Below are 15353 nucleotides of genomic sequence, written 5' to 3' on the forward strand. Positions count from 1 at the left end.
CTTTCTTTCACTTCACACAATGTCTTCAAGGATATCCACGTTTCATGTGTATCAGTACTTTTTCCTATTTATGGTGGAATATTATCCCATTGTATAAATGTGCCGTATTTTTTGTGTCCATTCTTCAATTAATAGACATCAGATTTTTCAATTTTTGGCTATAATAAATAATGCTGCTATGGATATAAATGTACAGAGTTTGGTGTGGACATATGTTTTTGCAGCTCTTCAATACATATCTAAGAATAGAATTGTTGGGTCATAAGGAAATTTTATATTTAACTTTTTGAGAAACTACCAAACTGTTTTCCAAATTAGCAGCATCATTTTATAATCCCCCTTAAATTTACAATGACATTTCTACCTTCATGTATAAGGATTCCAATTTCCCCATATTTCTTACCAACGTTTATTAAATTTTTTTTTTTTTTTTTGAGGCAGAGTCTCAAATGGTGCCATCTCGGCTCACTGCAGCCTCTGCCTCCTGAGTTCAAGCTATTCTCCTGCCTCAGTCTCCCGAGTAGCTGAGATTACAGGCGCCAACCAGCAGGCCTGGTTAATTTTTTTTTTTTTTTTTTTTTTTGGTATTTTTAGTAGAGACAGGGTCTCACCATGTTGGCCAGGATGGTCTCGATTTCCTGACCTTGTGATCCACCCGCCTCGGCCTCCCAAAGTGCTAGAATTACAGGCATGAGCCACCGCGTCTGGCCTAATATTCTTTTATTAGAACTCGTCTAGTAGGTGTGATCTCGTATTTCATTGCGGTTTTGATGTGCATTCACTTGATGATGCTGAGCATCTCTTCGTGTGCTTATTTGACATTTGTATATCTTCTTTGGAGAAATGTCTATTCTAGTCCTTTGCCCATTTTTAAATTTAGGTGTTCTTTTTACTATTAAGCTGTAATCATTCTTTATATGGTTCTTTATAAATTTTGAAGAATAGATTCTTACTGATTTGTAAATATGTTCTCTCATTCTGTGGGTTGTCTTTTCACTTTCCTGATCCTGTCCTTTGATGCATAAAAGTTTTTAATTTTGATGAAGTCCAATTTACATTATTTTTCTTCTATTGCTTGAGCTTTGGGTGTCATATCTAAAAATCTACTGCCTAATCCAAGCAACCAATGCCTAATCCAAGGTCACTAAGATTTACACCTATGTTTTCTTCCAAGAGTTTCATAGTTAGCTCTCATATTTAGGTCTATAATGCATATTGAAGTCTATCACTAATTTTTGTATATGGGAGGAGATAGCGGTCCAAATTCATCTTTTTCATGTAAATGTTTATTCAGTTGTCTCAACACCATTTGTTTAAAAAACTATTCTTTCCCCCATTAAATTGTCTTGTCACCCTTGTCGAAAAATCAATTAACCATAAATATATGGGTTTATTTCTGAATGCTCAATTCTATTCCAGTAAAATAAATGCCTATGCTTATGTCAATACCATTTAGTCTTGATTATTATACTTTTGCGGTAAGTTTTGAAATTAAGAAGTGTGTCTTCCAACTTTGTTCACCTTTTTTAAGATTGTTTTAGACTATTCTTATTTTACAAATGAATTTTAGGATGAGCATAGCAATTTCTGCAAAAAAAAAGGAAGCTAGGATTTGCACAGCAATAGCATTGAATCTCTAGATCAATTTGCCTTATTAACAATATTAAGTCTTCCCATTTGTGAACATACGTATATTTCCATTTTTTTGGTCTTCTTTAAATTCTTTTCATGATATTTTGTAGCCTTTAGTATCTTCACTAAGTATTTGCATTTTCTTGAGTAAAAGGCAAATAGTAACAGTATAGATTGTTTTATAATTACAATAAAGTATAAAAATAAAAACTATTTAAAGTTAGCATATTACCAGTTGAAACATTTTATAATGCCACTTATAATTTTGATATAAAATATTTTAAATTCATACTCAAAAAGGAGTATTTATTTCATATGGTATTAACTTGCCTTGGTTAAGAACAACTCTGCAACTGTAAGATAAAATGAGCAACAATAAAACGTATACACCTGGATTTAAGAAGTCAGCTATTCATAAACAGCAAACAAAAAAATTATTTCCAAAGGCAACCAGTCATCAAGAAAATTTCATCATATATACAGAAGCATTTCAAATTATTCAAGCAAACTAGAACAGAAAATAGCTATGTGTTGTTAACTGATGGTTTTATTGAAACTTATATTAGTATTACTTTAACTCATCCTTATGGTATAATTCTTTAAGAAACGGCAGTTAACCAAATTTTTAAACTAGATTCAGTGATTCAGCACTAATAAAATTCTCTTGCAATTCAATGAACCATGACTTACCACTTGTTACTAATTTCACGTACACAGTCAATATTCTACAAAGCAAAATGCCTGTTTTCAACAGTAAAAATTATATCATCTATTTAAGCTAACTTATTAGGTTGGTACAAAAGTAATTGTGGTTTTTGCCATTACTTTTAATAATGTAATGTAATGTAATAATGTAATGTAAAAGCAATCTTGCCATTACCTTTAATGGAGAAAACAGCAATTACTTTTGCACCAACCTAATAGAATGGATCACATGGTTTTAAGGTGATGGGTTCATTAATGATAAATCAATACTGATATGTATGCATAAAGACTAGACCAGATGAACAATTACAATTCAAGGCAATTAGCCCATTTTCTCAATTTGTATAATCAGTGAAAGATTTTCATTCAAAATAACCATTTTCGTGATTTGAAAAATCATGAAAATACTACCCAAGTTAAGCTTCCTATCAAGTTTGAATAAGGAGATCTTACTGCCAAAAAATAAAATTCTAGGTAAGAACTGGAGACTGTAAATCTTCTTAGTGCTGCTGTACTGGCTATTTTATCAATACTGACACATTTCTAACAAACAATGCTGGATGTGGAATGAAGGTCTTGTATTAGCACAACAGCTTCAATATGCAAATGATGACAAAATATTTTAAAAATTAGATATCCAAACAATAAAGTCACTTGGATAAATAAAAAAAGTTTATTATCACAGGCATTAGCATAATCAAACGTGTTGTCACCACCATTAGATCATTATTCACTCAACTCTATCCAAGATATAGAAAAGACATGGCCCATGCCTTTGAATAGCATACAAAAAAAAAAGCACCATGGAATACTGAGATACATCTATAAAAGTGCCAAGTAAATTTCTGGAAGTGAATATATGAAATTCATATACACGCTATGCTTACTCCAAATGGAAAGATTCACAAATATACTGATATTGATATAAATATACTTAGGTTACTATGGAAATGACAGATATTGAGAATAATTTTAAAAGCAAAATAGGTGTGTTTGGAGCACAGTATAGACAGTGTATTTCCAATCTGAAGAGTGTCTCATTCACACTAAATCTAAGATAGAAGACAAAAAATTATTTAAAATTAGAAGACACTAAAATAAAAAGTATGAGTATATGTTATCATTTTCATGTAAATAAGACTTGCAAGTGGGGTGTGTATGTGTGTGTGTGTGTTTGTGTGTATTTAAACTACGAACTCTTAACATATAAAAGAGGTAATACAAATCGATAAGAAAAACACAAGGGCACATTTTTTTGAACCAACAAGGTATTTCAACAAAGTGACAGGAGACAAAACCAAATATAAAAATCAAAAAGAATAATTTCTACATCAACAATAACCTATTAGGAAATATTAAAGAATAAAATCCCTTTCCCAACAGTAATAAAAACTCATAAAAGATAGCAATAACACAAAATGAGAAATATTTCCTTCTATAAAGAAGGCTATTTATGTTACTGAAGGACGCAAAAAAGACTTGAATAAATAAAGAGACCTGCCAATGGAAAGATTATGAATTGAGAGTTGTCACTTCTCCCTAAAAATTATCTTAAATTAAATATAATACTAACTAAAATACAGTGTTCTTTTAAAATTGATAACCTGATTATCATATTCTTCTGAAAATAAAGATGTAAAAATAGAGATGAAACTTTGGGGAAAGAAACCATCACCTACTAGAAATCATAATAGTAGTTTTAATAGTATATCATTAACTCAGGAATAACAAAAAATTATTTATACCCAGAGAATATAGTTCAGTCCTTAAATTAAAATAACTAAGTCATGCAAAAAAAAACTTGGAAAACATGAACACACTCATCACAGCAAAGGCAAGACATTAGGCCATTAGACAAAAAGCAAATGAAAAGATAATCAACCTCTAGAAATCTGGGAAACAAATTTGTATAAAAAAAGAGGTATTCCTCTTACCTATTCATTGGTAAACTTTTACAAGTTTAAAATTATCATGTATTGGCAAAAGGGTAAAGAAATATGCACTTTCATATTGTTGGTGGAAGGTACTAACAATTGGAAGAGCAATTTGGCACTATTACAATTTAAAATTCACAGACCTTATGACTCAACAACTGCATTTATGAGTTTACCTTTAAAAAATACATTAGTACATGTAGACAATAAACCTGTATAAGGATGTTCATCTTAGCATTGTTTGAAATAGCATAATAGCACAAACAAACTGAATGTACATGGAAATAGGATTAAATAAACCATGGTACAACCACACTATAAAGTAATAGGCAAGAGTTAAAAAAAACAATGGTGTATATATTTTTGTATCAGTGTGGAGATATCTTTAAACTATATGTAAAATGAAAATAAAGTATAGAACATCACGTTACCATTTAAAAAAATATATATATGTATATATATAGCTACACAAACCTTGACCTCTATTTCTTTGAAGCAGTCTCCTGGGGCCCCCAAAATCAATCTTCTGCCTATGCCACAGCCCATATGGAAGGCAGATCAACCCAGACATTTTATCTCTGTAGACAGCCAAAAATTGAATACTTAAATTCCAAAAAAAATGCAATGTCACACAAAAACTAATGTAGAGGAAGAATTTTTATTACGGCAGGAAACGCTTAGATATATTTAGTTAAAAATAATATACAAATTTATATATACCTATGATCTCAGCTGTACTTAAAAACACCCTCACTATATAACTCAGATATACTCATGGGGGGGAAAGAAATTCACCAAATGTTCACTGAATAGTTGGACTGCAGTGATTTTTATTTTCCAGACTCTTTTTCTTGTTATTTTCTAGATGTTCTACAATGGGTATTTATTACTGTAAGTGCAAAAGACAAAACATGTTCTTTCTGAAACAATGTATCTTCTGTTATTGGATTCTTGAGATACCTCTGTATAGATAATGCCAAAATATTTCTCTACTCCCAGCCTCTCCCCTTCACTCTAGTCTCACTTTTCAGCTACCTACCAAGCAGTTATCAGTGTCCCAGCTTTAGTTCTCCTGAATGTGATTTCTCCACCTCTCCCACTGCTGTGCTCATTGATCCCATCTCCCTGCCAGGCCAGCCCTGTCCCAGTTCCCAGACCAAGACACGACTGAATCTGAAAGTACTAATACAAGGTCACCCCCTCCTCCATACTCTTATTCCCATCCATTGCTGAAGCAAAGTTGCTGATTCTGTGTCAGCCTGGATTTTTGCCCCACGCCACTGTGGCATCAGTACCACACTGCAGGACACACTCGATCATTCTGTCTGGTATTAAACTGTTCAGGTATTCATCTTATAGCCCCTACTAGACTGTCAACTTATGAGACAAGGCACTGTGTCTTACTCATGTATGGCTCCAGGACTGTGCCCTCCAAAACAGTGGTTTCCATAACTTGTAGGAAAGCATCTGTAAATGGCTGTTACATATGACCAGAAATCTGAGGATCTGTTTGAAGATGGAGCGAGTTCAGAGACTAAGTTGAATCAACAAGCATTTATGAAGGAATTACTGTGGGCCCAGCAATGAAACAGGAGAATACTAGAAAAATGGAAGATGCGGCTCCTATCCTTAAGACAGAAGCTAGAGTGGTTGAGAACACCTTAGGAAAAAAAGTAGAAAATAATTACTGTTTTGGCTTCTGCCTTAACAAGCAAAACATGAAAATCTTCTTGCCTGAGGTCCTGATTTCACAGATGGGCAAACTGCAATCGAATTTGCCTGCCTGGATTCCAGACTACTGCCAGCACTGACTTTTGCTTCCTGTCCCAACTCCATGGGCCCCAATGTGCTTGGCTTTGCTTGTCACTATTTGCATGCTTGCCCACTTTAAATTGTTCCCTTGGGTCCAGATTCCCTGCCCCTCCAGTTCATGCTGTGGGCTAGAATCTAAATTTTCTCCTTCTTGTGCTACGTTGCCCTCTGTCACCTGTTTCTGCATACACTCTCCCACAATAAAAAGTTGTGACCACAATCTCAGCTTTTTGCTTCAACCTCTTGCCGAAACCTGAGAACAAGGCAGGCCTCTGTATCAAATTGTAATAAACACTGCTGCTTACTTACCCAACAATCATTTACCTCTTCCTTATTAAAAGAATTGCTACTCTGTTCATCAATCCCCTAACATCCACCCAGTGAAGGCTAATCCCATACATAGTCCCAGCCAGTAAATCCTGATTTAGTCTAAGCGCCTGTCATTCATGGTATTCCCATTCCCCTTGCCATTGACTAGATTGGGAATGTCCACGTGATTCAGTGTTGGCCAGTGACATAAGAGAGAAGTCTGCAGGAGGGCTTTTGGCAAAAACCTCCTCATTCTGCAGGAAGAGACACTGCTGCTGCATGACGGTGTGCTAGGAACTAAAGAAGTGATCATAGCACCGGCTGAGGAATCGGTCAACACGCAGACTGAGCACAGACAAGAGAAATGTAGAAAGTAGAAACTAAGCCCAGGTCTCCCATCCTCTGCATTTCTTGTCATTTTAGAAATCTTTTCCAATGTATTCCCCTTCCTCTGCTGCCAGGTAACATATATTAAATAGTGCACCTTAAAATTTATTTATATATATATATATATATCAGCAGCTTTGTTTTCTATGTCAAAGGAGTAACTTTCAAATAGGAATTTGACAGGTATTTTGGTTGTTTTTAGTTTGAAGCTATTATGAGTATGCTGCTATTAATTTTCATGCAAAAGTCCTTGTACATATGTTTTCATTTCACCTGGGAGTGGAGTTTCTGGATCGTATGGTAAGAGTATTTTTAACATTAAGAGAAACTGCCAAACTGTTTCCCAAAGTATTACATTCCCAACAGCAATGTATGAGTATCACAGTTGCTTCACATCCTCTCCAAAACTTGGTATTGCCAGTCTTTACAATTTAGTCATTTTAGTGTTTGGATAGTGGTATCACACTGTGGTTTTAAATTTAATTATTTTGGTGAATTAAAGAGTTATCATGTGCTCATTAGATATTTGTATATTTTCTTGTGTGAAATATCTCAGCACATATTTTGTTCATTTTTTAGATGGATTGCCTGTCTTCTTACTGAGTTGCAAGAGTTCTATACATAGTCTAGATAAAGTCCTTTGTCAAATATACAGAGACAGATATGTAGTTCTAACAAATCTTTTGTCTTTTGAAGAGCAAAACTTCTTTCTTTAACTTTGATAAAGTCTAATACATCTTTTCTTTTAAATTTTATGAATAGTGCTTTTTGGGTCCTAAGGGATCTTTGCCTAATTCAACATCACAGATTATCTCCTATATTTTCTTCTAGAAGTTTATGCACTCAAAATCATAGATTGATCCCACAAACATTATGCTCAATGCAAAAAGGAATATAAAAATGAGCACATATTCTGTGATTCAACCTATATCAATTTCTAGAATAGGAAAAACGAATCTATAGTGACAGAGAGCAGATCAGTAGGAAGAGAAGATTTTAGGGTAACAGATATATTCTGTATCTTGATCGCACTGCTGGTTACACAGGTGTGTTTGTCAATCCCCAACAGAGTATTCACTTAAAATGGGTACACTTTATTGTATAAAACATATGCCCAAAATTTTACTAAAATAATTGTAATGGGAAATCGGAGCTGGATTGGTAGGAAGACTGGTGACCACCAGGTCCTCTGAAATAGAATTTAGGGGATAAGCAAGGCTTTGCTATGCCTGAGGCAGAAATATTAACCTTAAAGCATATATAATTTCTTAAATAAACATTACTTCATTCTAAATGCATAAATGCCATATAGTCTTTCACAAACATTGGCATGGCCAAAACAAGCCAACCACACACTGGGAGAGTCCCTGAATAGTGGTAGCAACTGACTTGTACCTTCAATGTAGGAAGAACTTTCAAAATGAAAGAGAGGGAAGGATGGAGAGATAAGAACAGACAGGTTACTTAGTCCCTCACAGTTTGCCCAGAGACTGTGAAGCTAAATTTGCAATTTTATTGGGAAAGGGAAAGCATATGCCACTGAAGGTGAAGTTTTTTTTTTTCTTATGCAGCAGAAGTTTATGTTTCAAAAGAAAGAAAAAACAAATGGAACACAATGAAAACAAATCATTTGCCTTGAAATTTTAAGAAAAAATCACATGTAGAATTATAGAATTTTATAGCTAGATATAAGTCTGAGTCACTCAAAAGGCAGATAAAATAAATAAGTGTTGGAGAGTTTGAGGCTTATTTAATCACATAACAAATTAATTAGCTGGTCGAAAACCTGGAGGGGAATCCAGTTGCCTTGGTTCAGTGTGCTTATAAAATTATAATCTCTAGCTCAATGAGAGCATTGAGCACAGAGCAGGTATTTTCAAAAAATACCTGTTGAATGAATTCATGCTAGGTAATATAATTAAAAAAATACATGAAAGGCGTAAGTGCAGTAGAGAGATGAATTTAGACACAGATTTATTTTTCCCCAGGACTCTTTTTTTTTTTTTTTTTTTTTTTTTTTTTGAGACGGAGTCTTGTTCTGTCGCCCAGGCTGAAGTGCAGTGGCACCATCTCGGCTTACTGCAGCCTCCGCCTCCTGGGTTCAAGCGATTCTCCTGCCTCAGCCTCCCAAGTAACTGGGATTACAGTCACCTGTCACCACGCCCGGCCAATTTTTGTATTTTTAGTAGAGACAGGGTTTCATCATGTTGGCCGGGCTGGTCTCAAACTCCTGGCCTCAGGTGATATGCCAGCCTCAGCCTCCCAAAGTGCTGGCATTACAGGCATGAGCCACTGCGCCCGGGCTTCCCCAGGAAATTTGAGTCTTGTATACACTTCTTTATGCCACTTCCAAACATTAGAAAAAAAAAACCATATTTTGTGAAATTACTCTGGCAGTTATCAATGCCTGAAGAAACAGAATGAAGTGGTAAACTCTAAAGGATTGTAGGATACCCTTTCCTGGAAACAACTGAGTACAATTAGCTCTCTATAAAGTAGTTAAGGGACATTGCTACTTCCTCACTGAAAGACAGATTGATGATATTTAACAACTGCTTCAGGCCCTGTGAATTTAAGATAAACTTGGAAGACTGAATTTTCACCAAATGCTTACAAATAAAACACGGGAACATCAGATCCTCTGGTGACTTCTGAAGTCCTTGTGGTTTCTGGGTGGGGATGTGGAAGAACAACTGACATAGCTCCACCAAAAGTCCATGGCTTTAGTTCCAAAACATCAAGGGGCCATAAAAAAGATATTGGATTTACTGCAGATACATAATGAACAACATAAACTCAACTTACAGAATATGAACATCTCAGAAGCTTTCTATTAATTTTCTATTATGGCTCTGTGGCCCTTGAGACCATATACAACTCAAGGACTTTTTTTATCTCTAGCCCTCTGGCATGTCCACTCATTTAATGTAGAAACACTGTAGCAAGTTAGGATCTTATTTAATGTATCTCCATCTCAACACATCCCATAAACGTATTACCTGGCTTCCCCCAAAACTGCCTAGCAAACAAAATAGCCAGATGTCTACAAGTAGCAACATATTGAAAAATCAACATATGATTTATGTTCGTTTTTTTATCCATGCTCCAGTTTTAAAAACTATTCATTGAAATTTACATACAAAACTTACTTTAAAACAACTAAAACATAGATTATAGTAGACATCGCAGCAAAAATATAGAAAACCCCTAATTGAACAAGTAGTTACACATCCTTCAGCTCAAAAGAGAAAGCACAATTAATTCATTCTGTCGCATCCTTACTCCACCTCCCTGTTCGGTCACCACCCTCACGTAGGGGGAACATACCTGCTTTTTCACTCCTGTTAATGCAAGTTTTCCTAATACCTGAAATGTAATAGTCTAATAGTTGTGTACACAGATAAGGCCTATTAATAAAAGGAAAAATAAAATAGTGTTCAATAGTAAAGCCCTAGAAAATTAAGGTGTCTAAAGTTAGACTATCATTATGTTTTGTATAATGTGTTACGAGTAATAATTTCAAAGAGGTATATAATGCAAATTTATGGGTGAGTAGAATTCAGCTCTGAGGTAAAAATTCACTTATAAGGAAAATAAAAATGTCAAAAGTAAAATTTGTCAAAAATCTCTGGTCGTATAATATAAAGCTGACTAGTAGTAATACATCTGAAAATGTATGATTTAGATTTGCTGAATTTTTGAAACATCAATTAAGAAAGATCTCAATATAAAAAATAAAACTACTACAGTCTATGGTCTGTTAGTTTTTAGAAGTATATTTACATTAGCTTTTAGAAATATGTTTGTGTTTATGACTAATATATCTTAAGATAATATTCAGGAGGACAATTTTGTATATTATTTGAACTACAAAACAGAAATATATGAGAAACATTTTACTATTTGGGAGAAAACAATGGAATTGTGTCTATTGAAATGGGTTAAACATGAGCATAATAAATACTGATACTTCAAACTTGTGGGTAAAATTTTCTGGAAATCCATTTTTGAATAAAAGAATTCAATTCATATCACTTATGCTGTTGGATAAAGATTTTATGGATAAATTTTTCAAAATAGTTTATGAACCTCAACTAAAAACAAAGCTATGCCAACAGATGTAGCCAGTGAGCATCTGTCTCTCCACACAGAGCGTATACTTAACCTGCTCCATGCAAGTTCCCTCCTAGACTCTCTATCCTCATAACACATTAGTCTTACAGCCACAAAACTGAAAGAGCATCATCCATTTAGAATTTATTAATAATCTTGGACACTACTGAAAAGGGGCTTTTGTAATTAGGAAAAGTAAATAAGCCCCTGGAAACACAATTACCCTAACAAGTACTGGCTTCATATAGGTCAAAATAAAATAATTTCAGTTATTATACTACGAGATATAGTCCTGGAATATTCACGGGATAAGGAAAAACAAGGGAGAGTTATAGTAACCACAATATTAAATCTTTATTGTTCAGCAAAGGTCAAGTTTTCCCTCTGCCTTGAAGTTAAAAGAAAAGACCTAAGAATATTTTGGGTCCTCACTGTGACACCGATCGTGGATTCCATGCCTTGGGATGGGGCTTTAGGTGAGATAAAGAACCGAGACTACCTCCAGCTGAAACTACTCCAGCCATGGGTAGCTGAACCTTCTGTGTAATGAAATGGATCCCACACTAGAAGTTGTCTTAACCCAGTGATAGTATAATTACTCTGACTGTATGTACTCTACCTTTCAATACACTCACCTGTATGCCAAATCTTCCAGTAAATAGTCTCCCTAATGTTCTTCAAACACACCATGCCTTTTCCTCCCTCTCTGCTTTTGTTCCAGCCCACCCTGCATGAAATCATTCCCAGGAGTCTCTGTCCAAGCTCCAGTGCTACTACCAAATATAATATTTTCCCAGCTACACAGACACTCGTCTTCTTCACAATTCCTCTAGTACTTACTTGCGCTTCTGTCTTTCTAGTACATAATCATATATGGTCTTGGAATGTGTTTAAATGATTTCTCCTAATTATAATAATGTTTACTTAATATATGTTTTGTTTGTACCAAGTACTGAGCTAAACACATTTAACCTTTAAAGCAAGCCCATGAATCAGAGTCCCTTACAATTTTCATTTTATAGATGAAAAAAATAGATTTAAATTGTACACAAGGACACGATACTCCTAAGAACTAGAGCTTGTACTCACATCTAAAGCTCTCTCCAAAGATCTTATTATTTGCCACTGTGAAATAGGACCTCATGCAAATGCCTGTTCTCCTCAACTAGACTGTAAGCTGAGGTCAAAGAGAGTGTCTTTTACTTCTTTCTACTTCCTTGGAATACCTCACACCACTCAGCCTAGGGTTAGGCAGGTGTTAAGAGCTCTGAGGGAGGGAGAAACAGAGAATATATCCAGAATAAATTTTACAGGGGTCCATAAGATCTTCTATTGGCTCTTTATTGTATCATGTATTTTTAAAGGTCCAGTCAACTAAAGACAGAAGCCTCTAGAAATGAAATTCTTCAGAGGAAGTCAGTCTTTATCTGCAAACTGGATTACAGTCAAGGAGGCAAGCTGCTTTTCAAAGACACTAGTTGCTCTTCTAAAATGCACATTTTATTAATTGTACTCATCTCTCTTAAAATTTTGCTGTAAACAAAATGTTATTTTGTTTTCTAGTTCTTTAATAACTTGGTATGTTTTGTTTCCATTCAGTGGACTAATGTTTACAAAGGAGGCAAATGAAAAGTACCTGTGTTTCTATACTAAGCACAGTATCAAAAACTGGGGCATACACCCACACCACTCTGCAGAAAAACTGCAACAAAGAAAGAGCAAAGCCGACAGAGGGGCTGCCACCTCCCCACATTCACAACTCTGAAGCCCCACAAAGAATAGCAGAGATACTGGCAGGGGAAAAGTCTTTTGAAAGAAATTTGGACAAAACTAACTTATTATGCTCATATATAATTAACATGACAGTCTTTCACTTGTTTCATGGTATTCTAGGGAAAGGAACACCAACAAGGAAAACACTCCTATCTACAAGTTCACTATTAAGTAATGCAAGCATTCCAATACACACAGGGTTGACTGCAATCTGCATCAGGATGTTGGTAACACTGGTAATTCAACCAAGCTTTAGCTACATGGCTGAAGAGTCAGCCAAGCCATTAACGGAATTGCATTCCTACCATGGGGAGTTGAAGGACTCCATCACTCCTAATATTACACACTTCCCCAGCACTGACTCAGGTGATTAACTATCAGCTCTTCATCAAATCAGCACTCAATCACTTAGGAAGGCAATTCTCGTCATCTCAACTCCTGCTTTACACTCCCATAAAATGCAAAACTGCATATTGCACTACTGTCATATAATAATTTAAATGAAAAGAAAAAAATCAATAATGTGTTCCACAGCATAGTGTCTTACTGGCAACTTCAATGAATCCACCATTAATTTTGGTCCCTCACACATACTCCTTAAACACAAAACACAAAACACAGCTATTCTAAAGATATTAAGGTTTTTTGGTCTGTTGTTTTAGGAGAATATAAATAGAACAAAATACAGGCTTCAAAATATCCTTATACTTACACTGTTGGACCCTTCTGAGATGATAAATATACTAAACATTCTGAGGCATGGCTGTCCCGCCATGTATAAATAAACTTTACAGCAGTAATGCTAACAGAAAGAATTGTCAAACTGCCAATAACATGTATAATATAAGGGGTTAGAATGCAAGCTAAAGAGAGCAAGGTAAATTATAACATTCTGTGAAAATAAGTGATGTAAAACCAACAGCAATTTTAAATTATTAACAATGGTTCCGAAGCTAATTCAACTTTTCCACTGGTGTAAGCCACAAACAGAATCACACAGTATGTTTCTCTTCAAACATCTTCAGGGTTCCTATGAGGTGGGTGAAAATGGGTAAGGGTGTCTGTTAAAGGCTATAATGCAGCTAATGCCATTTAGATGGTATATTTACAAGCCTGTGGAGTATAACCTCATTTCTCCAAAACTGTCTAACCATTATCCTACTTGAGAAGTTAACCCATGATAAACAAAAGTACATCTCTTCCACCCTTCTGCTCCCTATTTTCCCAAACCTTCCTATCTTGGTATTTTGTATGCTGAGCAAAACATTCCATAAATAATGCTGTGGTGCACAGGCATTAAAGTTTAGAGAGTTTCTGCCTTTGAAGTAGGTAGTGACAGGACCAAGGACACACGGGTTCAATTCTAAGCCAAATATGAGGCGGGTGGTTTGAAAATGTCAAACCAAAGAGGCCTAAGGGAAAAGAACACAAGCTTCCACTGCCACCTCCCTTCCTCTCCCCTCCCCTTTTTCTCTCTTGTTCCTTTCCTCTCTTCTCCTCTTTCGTTGTGGTTTCTCACGGAGACAATCAAAGCAGAGAAAGCTGGATTTTAAATTGGTGAGACACACACTGGGAATATGTAATTCCCAGAAGAAAAAAAGAAACTGCTGAAGAGGGGTATGGGGGCTGTTGGCAACATGTCCAAGTGACAACCCTCCCCACCCCCACCCTAATATAGCACAAATCCACAGATTCTTCTTCGATCCTCTTCTCCCTCCAGTTCCCAGTACTCTACCCAACTTGACCCTTCATCCTAAAAATTTAGGAACCTGCAGGGCACCCGCTGTTTAAGAGTGTGTCTCTCAGTATATACACCCAATTTTCTGGAACCCCTGAATCCGGACAGTTGTAGCAGGCAAGGGATGCTCCCACCCTCCCACCGGGGAAGAGGTAAGAAAGGGGGAAAAAGAGATGGAGACAAGAGGAAAGGGATGCAGAGCTGTGCTCTAGGGCGAGTGGCTGCAAGGAAGACGGGGAAGAAAGAAAGGGTGGGAAGGAAGTGGGGCTGGGAGAGAGGAAGAAAGGGATGAAAGAAAGGCTGGAAGGGAGAAAGGAGGGGAGAGGAGAGAGGGATGTTGGGAAGGATGAGGGAGGGAGGGTTGGGGAGCGGGGAGGGGGGAGGATGGAGAGGATGGGAGGGAGGTGGGGAGGGAGGGAGGCAGGCAAGGATGGAGGATGCTCTGCCCGGGACTCACCTCTGTGGGTCGGTGGGAGTTTCTCGCCTCCTCCTCTTTCTCGCCCGTTCCCAGCAGCTGGAGTGGTAATCACAGAAGGGACTGGAGAGGCGGCGGCAGGGACAAGGGCAGCAGCTGCTGCAGCCGCCTCTGGCCGAGGTGCGGTGCCGCCTGCTCTGCCCGCCTGCCCGGGTCTCCGCCTCACTCGGGGCTGGAAGCGAAGCCGCTCCCCCCTCCCCCCGCCCGCCCCGCGTCCTGCCCAAGCGCGAGCGGCAGCGGCCGGGATCGCCGCTAGGGGAGGCAGCCAGTGCGCATGTGCGGCCGCTTGCTCGCTCGCGCGCCCCCACGGTCCCCGTGGCTCCGCGGCGCCTGGAAAGGCACCGGGCATCGAGGAGTGGGTGGGTGGGGGGCCGCGGGCGCGCGCGGCCTGGGGAGCGCCCGAAAGGGCGGGGCGGGGTAGGGCGGAGCTCTGGAGGCGCGGCCGGCTCGGCGCCGCAGGTGGGGGGAGGGGACG

At 37.2% G+C, this 15353-nt stretch overlaps 1 protein-coding gene across 6 annotated transcripts in view; it reads right to left on the bottom strand.

Moving 5' to 3' along the window:
* The window catches only part of CTNNA2 (catenin alpha 2), a 1140166-nt gene extending 1125075 nt beyond the window's left edge, over positions 1 to 15091 (bottom strand). For 3 of the 6 annotated variants that reach the window (XM_063713280.1, XM_024241972.3, XM_063713279.1), the window contains exon 1: positions 14861 to 15091. Coding sequence is in view for 1 of the 6 variants with exons in the window: in XM_024241973.3 (XP_024097741.2) it covers positions 4746 to 4842 (97 nt within the window). In the remaining 5 variants the exon portion in view is untranslated. 6 annotated transcript variants of the gene reach the window in all.
* Between the last annotated feature and the right edge of the window lie 262 nt (positions 15092 to 15353).

The sequence above is a fragment of the Pongo abelii genome, chromosome 12 (genome assembly GCF_028885655.2).
Source record: "Pongo abelii isolate AG06213 chromosome 12, NHGRI_mPonAbe1-v2.0_pri, whole genome shotgun sequence".
In the NCBI taxonomy this organism is placed as follows: Eukaryota; Metazoa; Chordata; class Mammalia; order Primates; family Hominidae; genus Pongo; species Pongo abelii.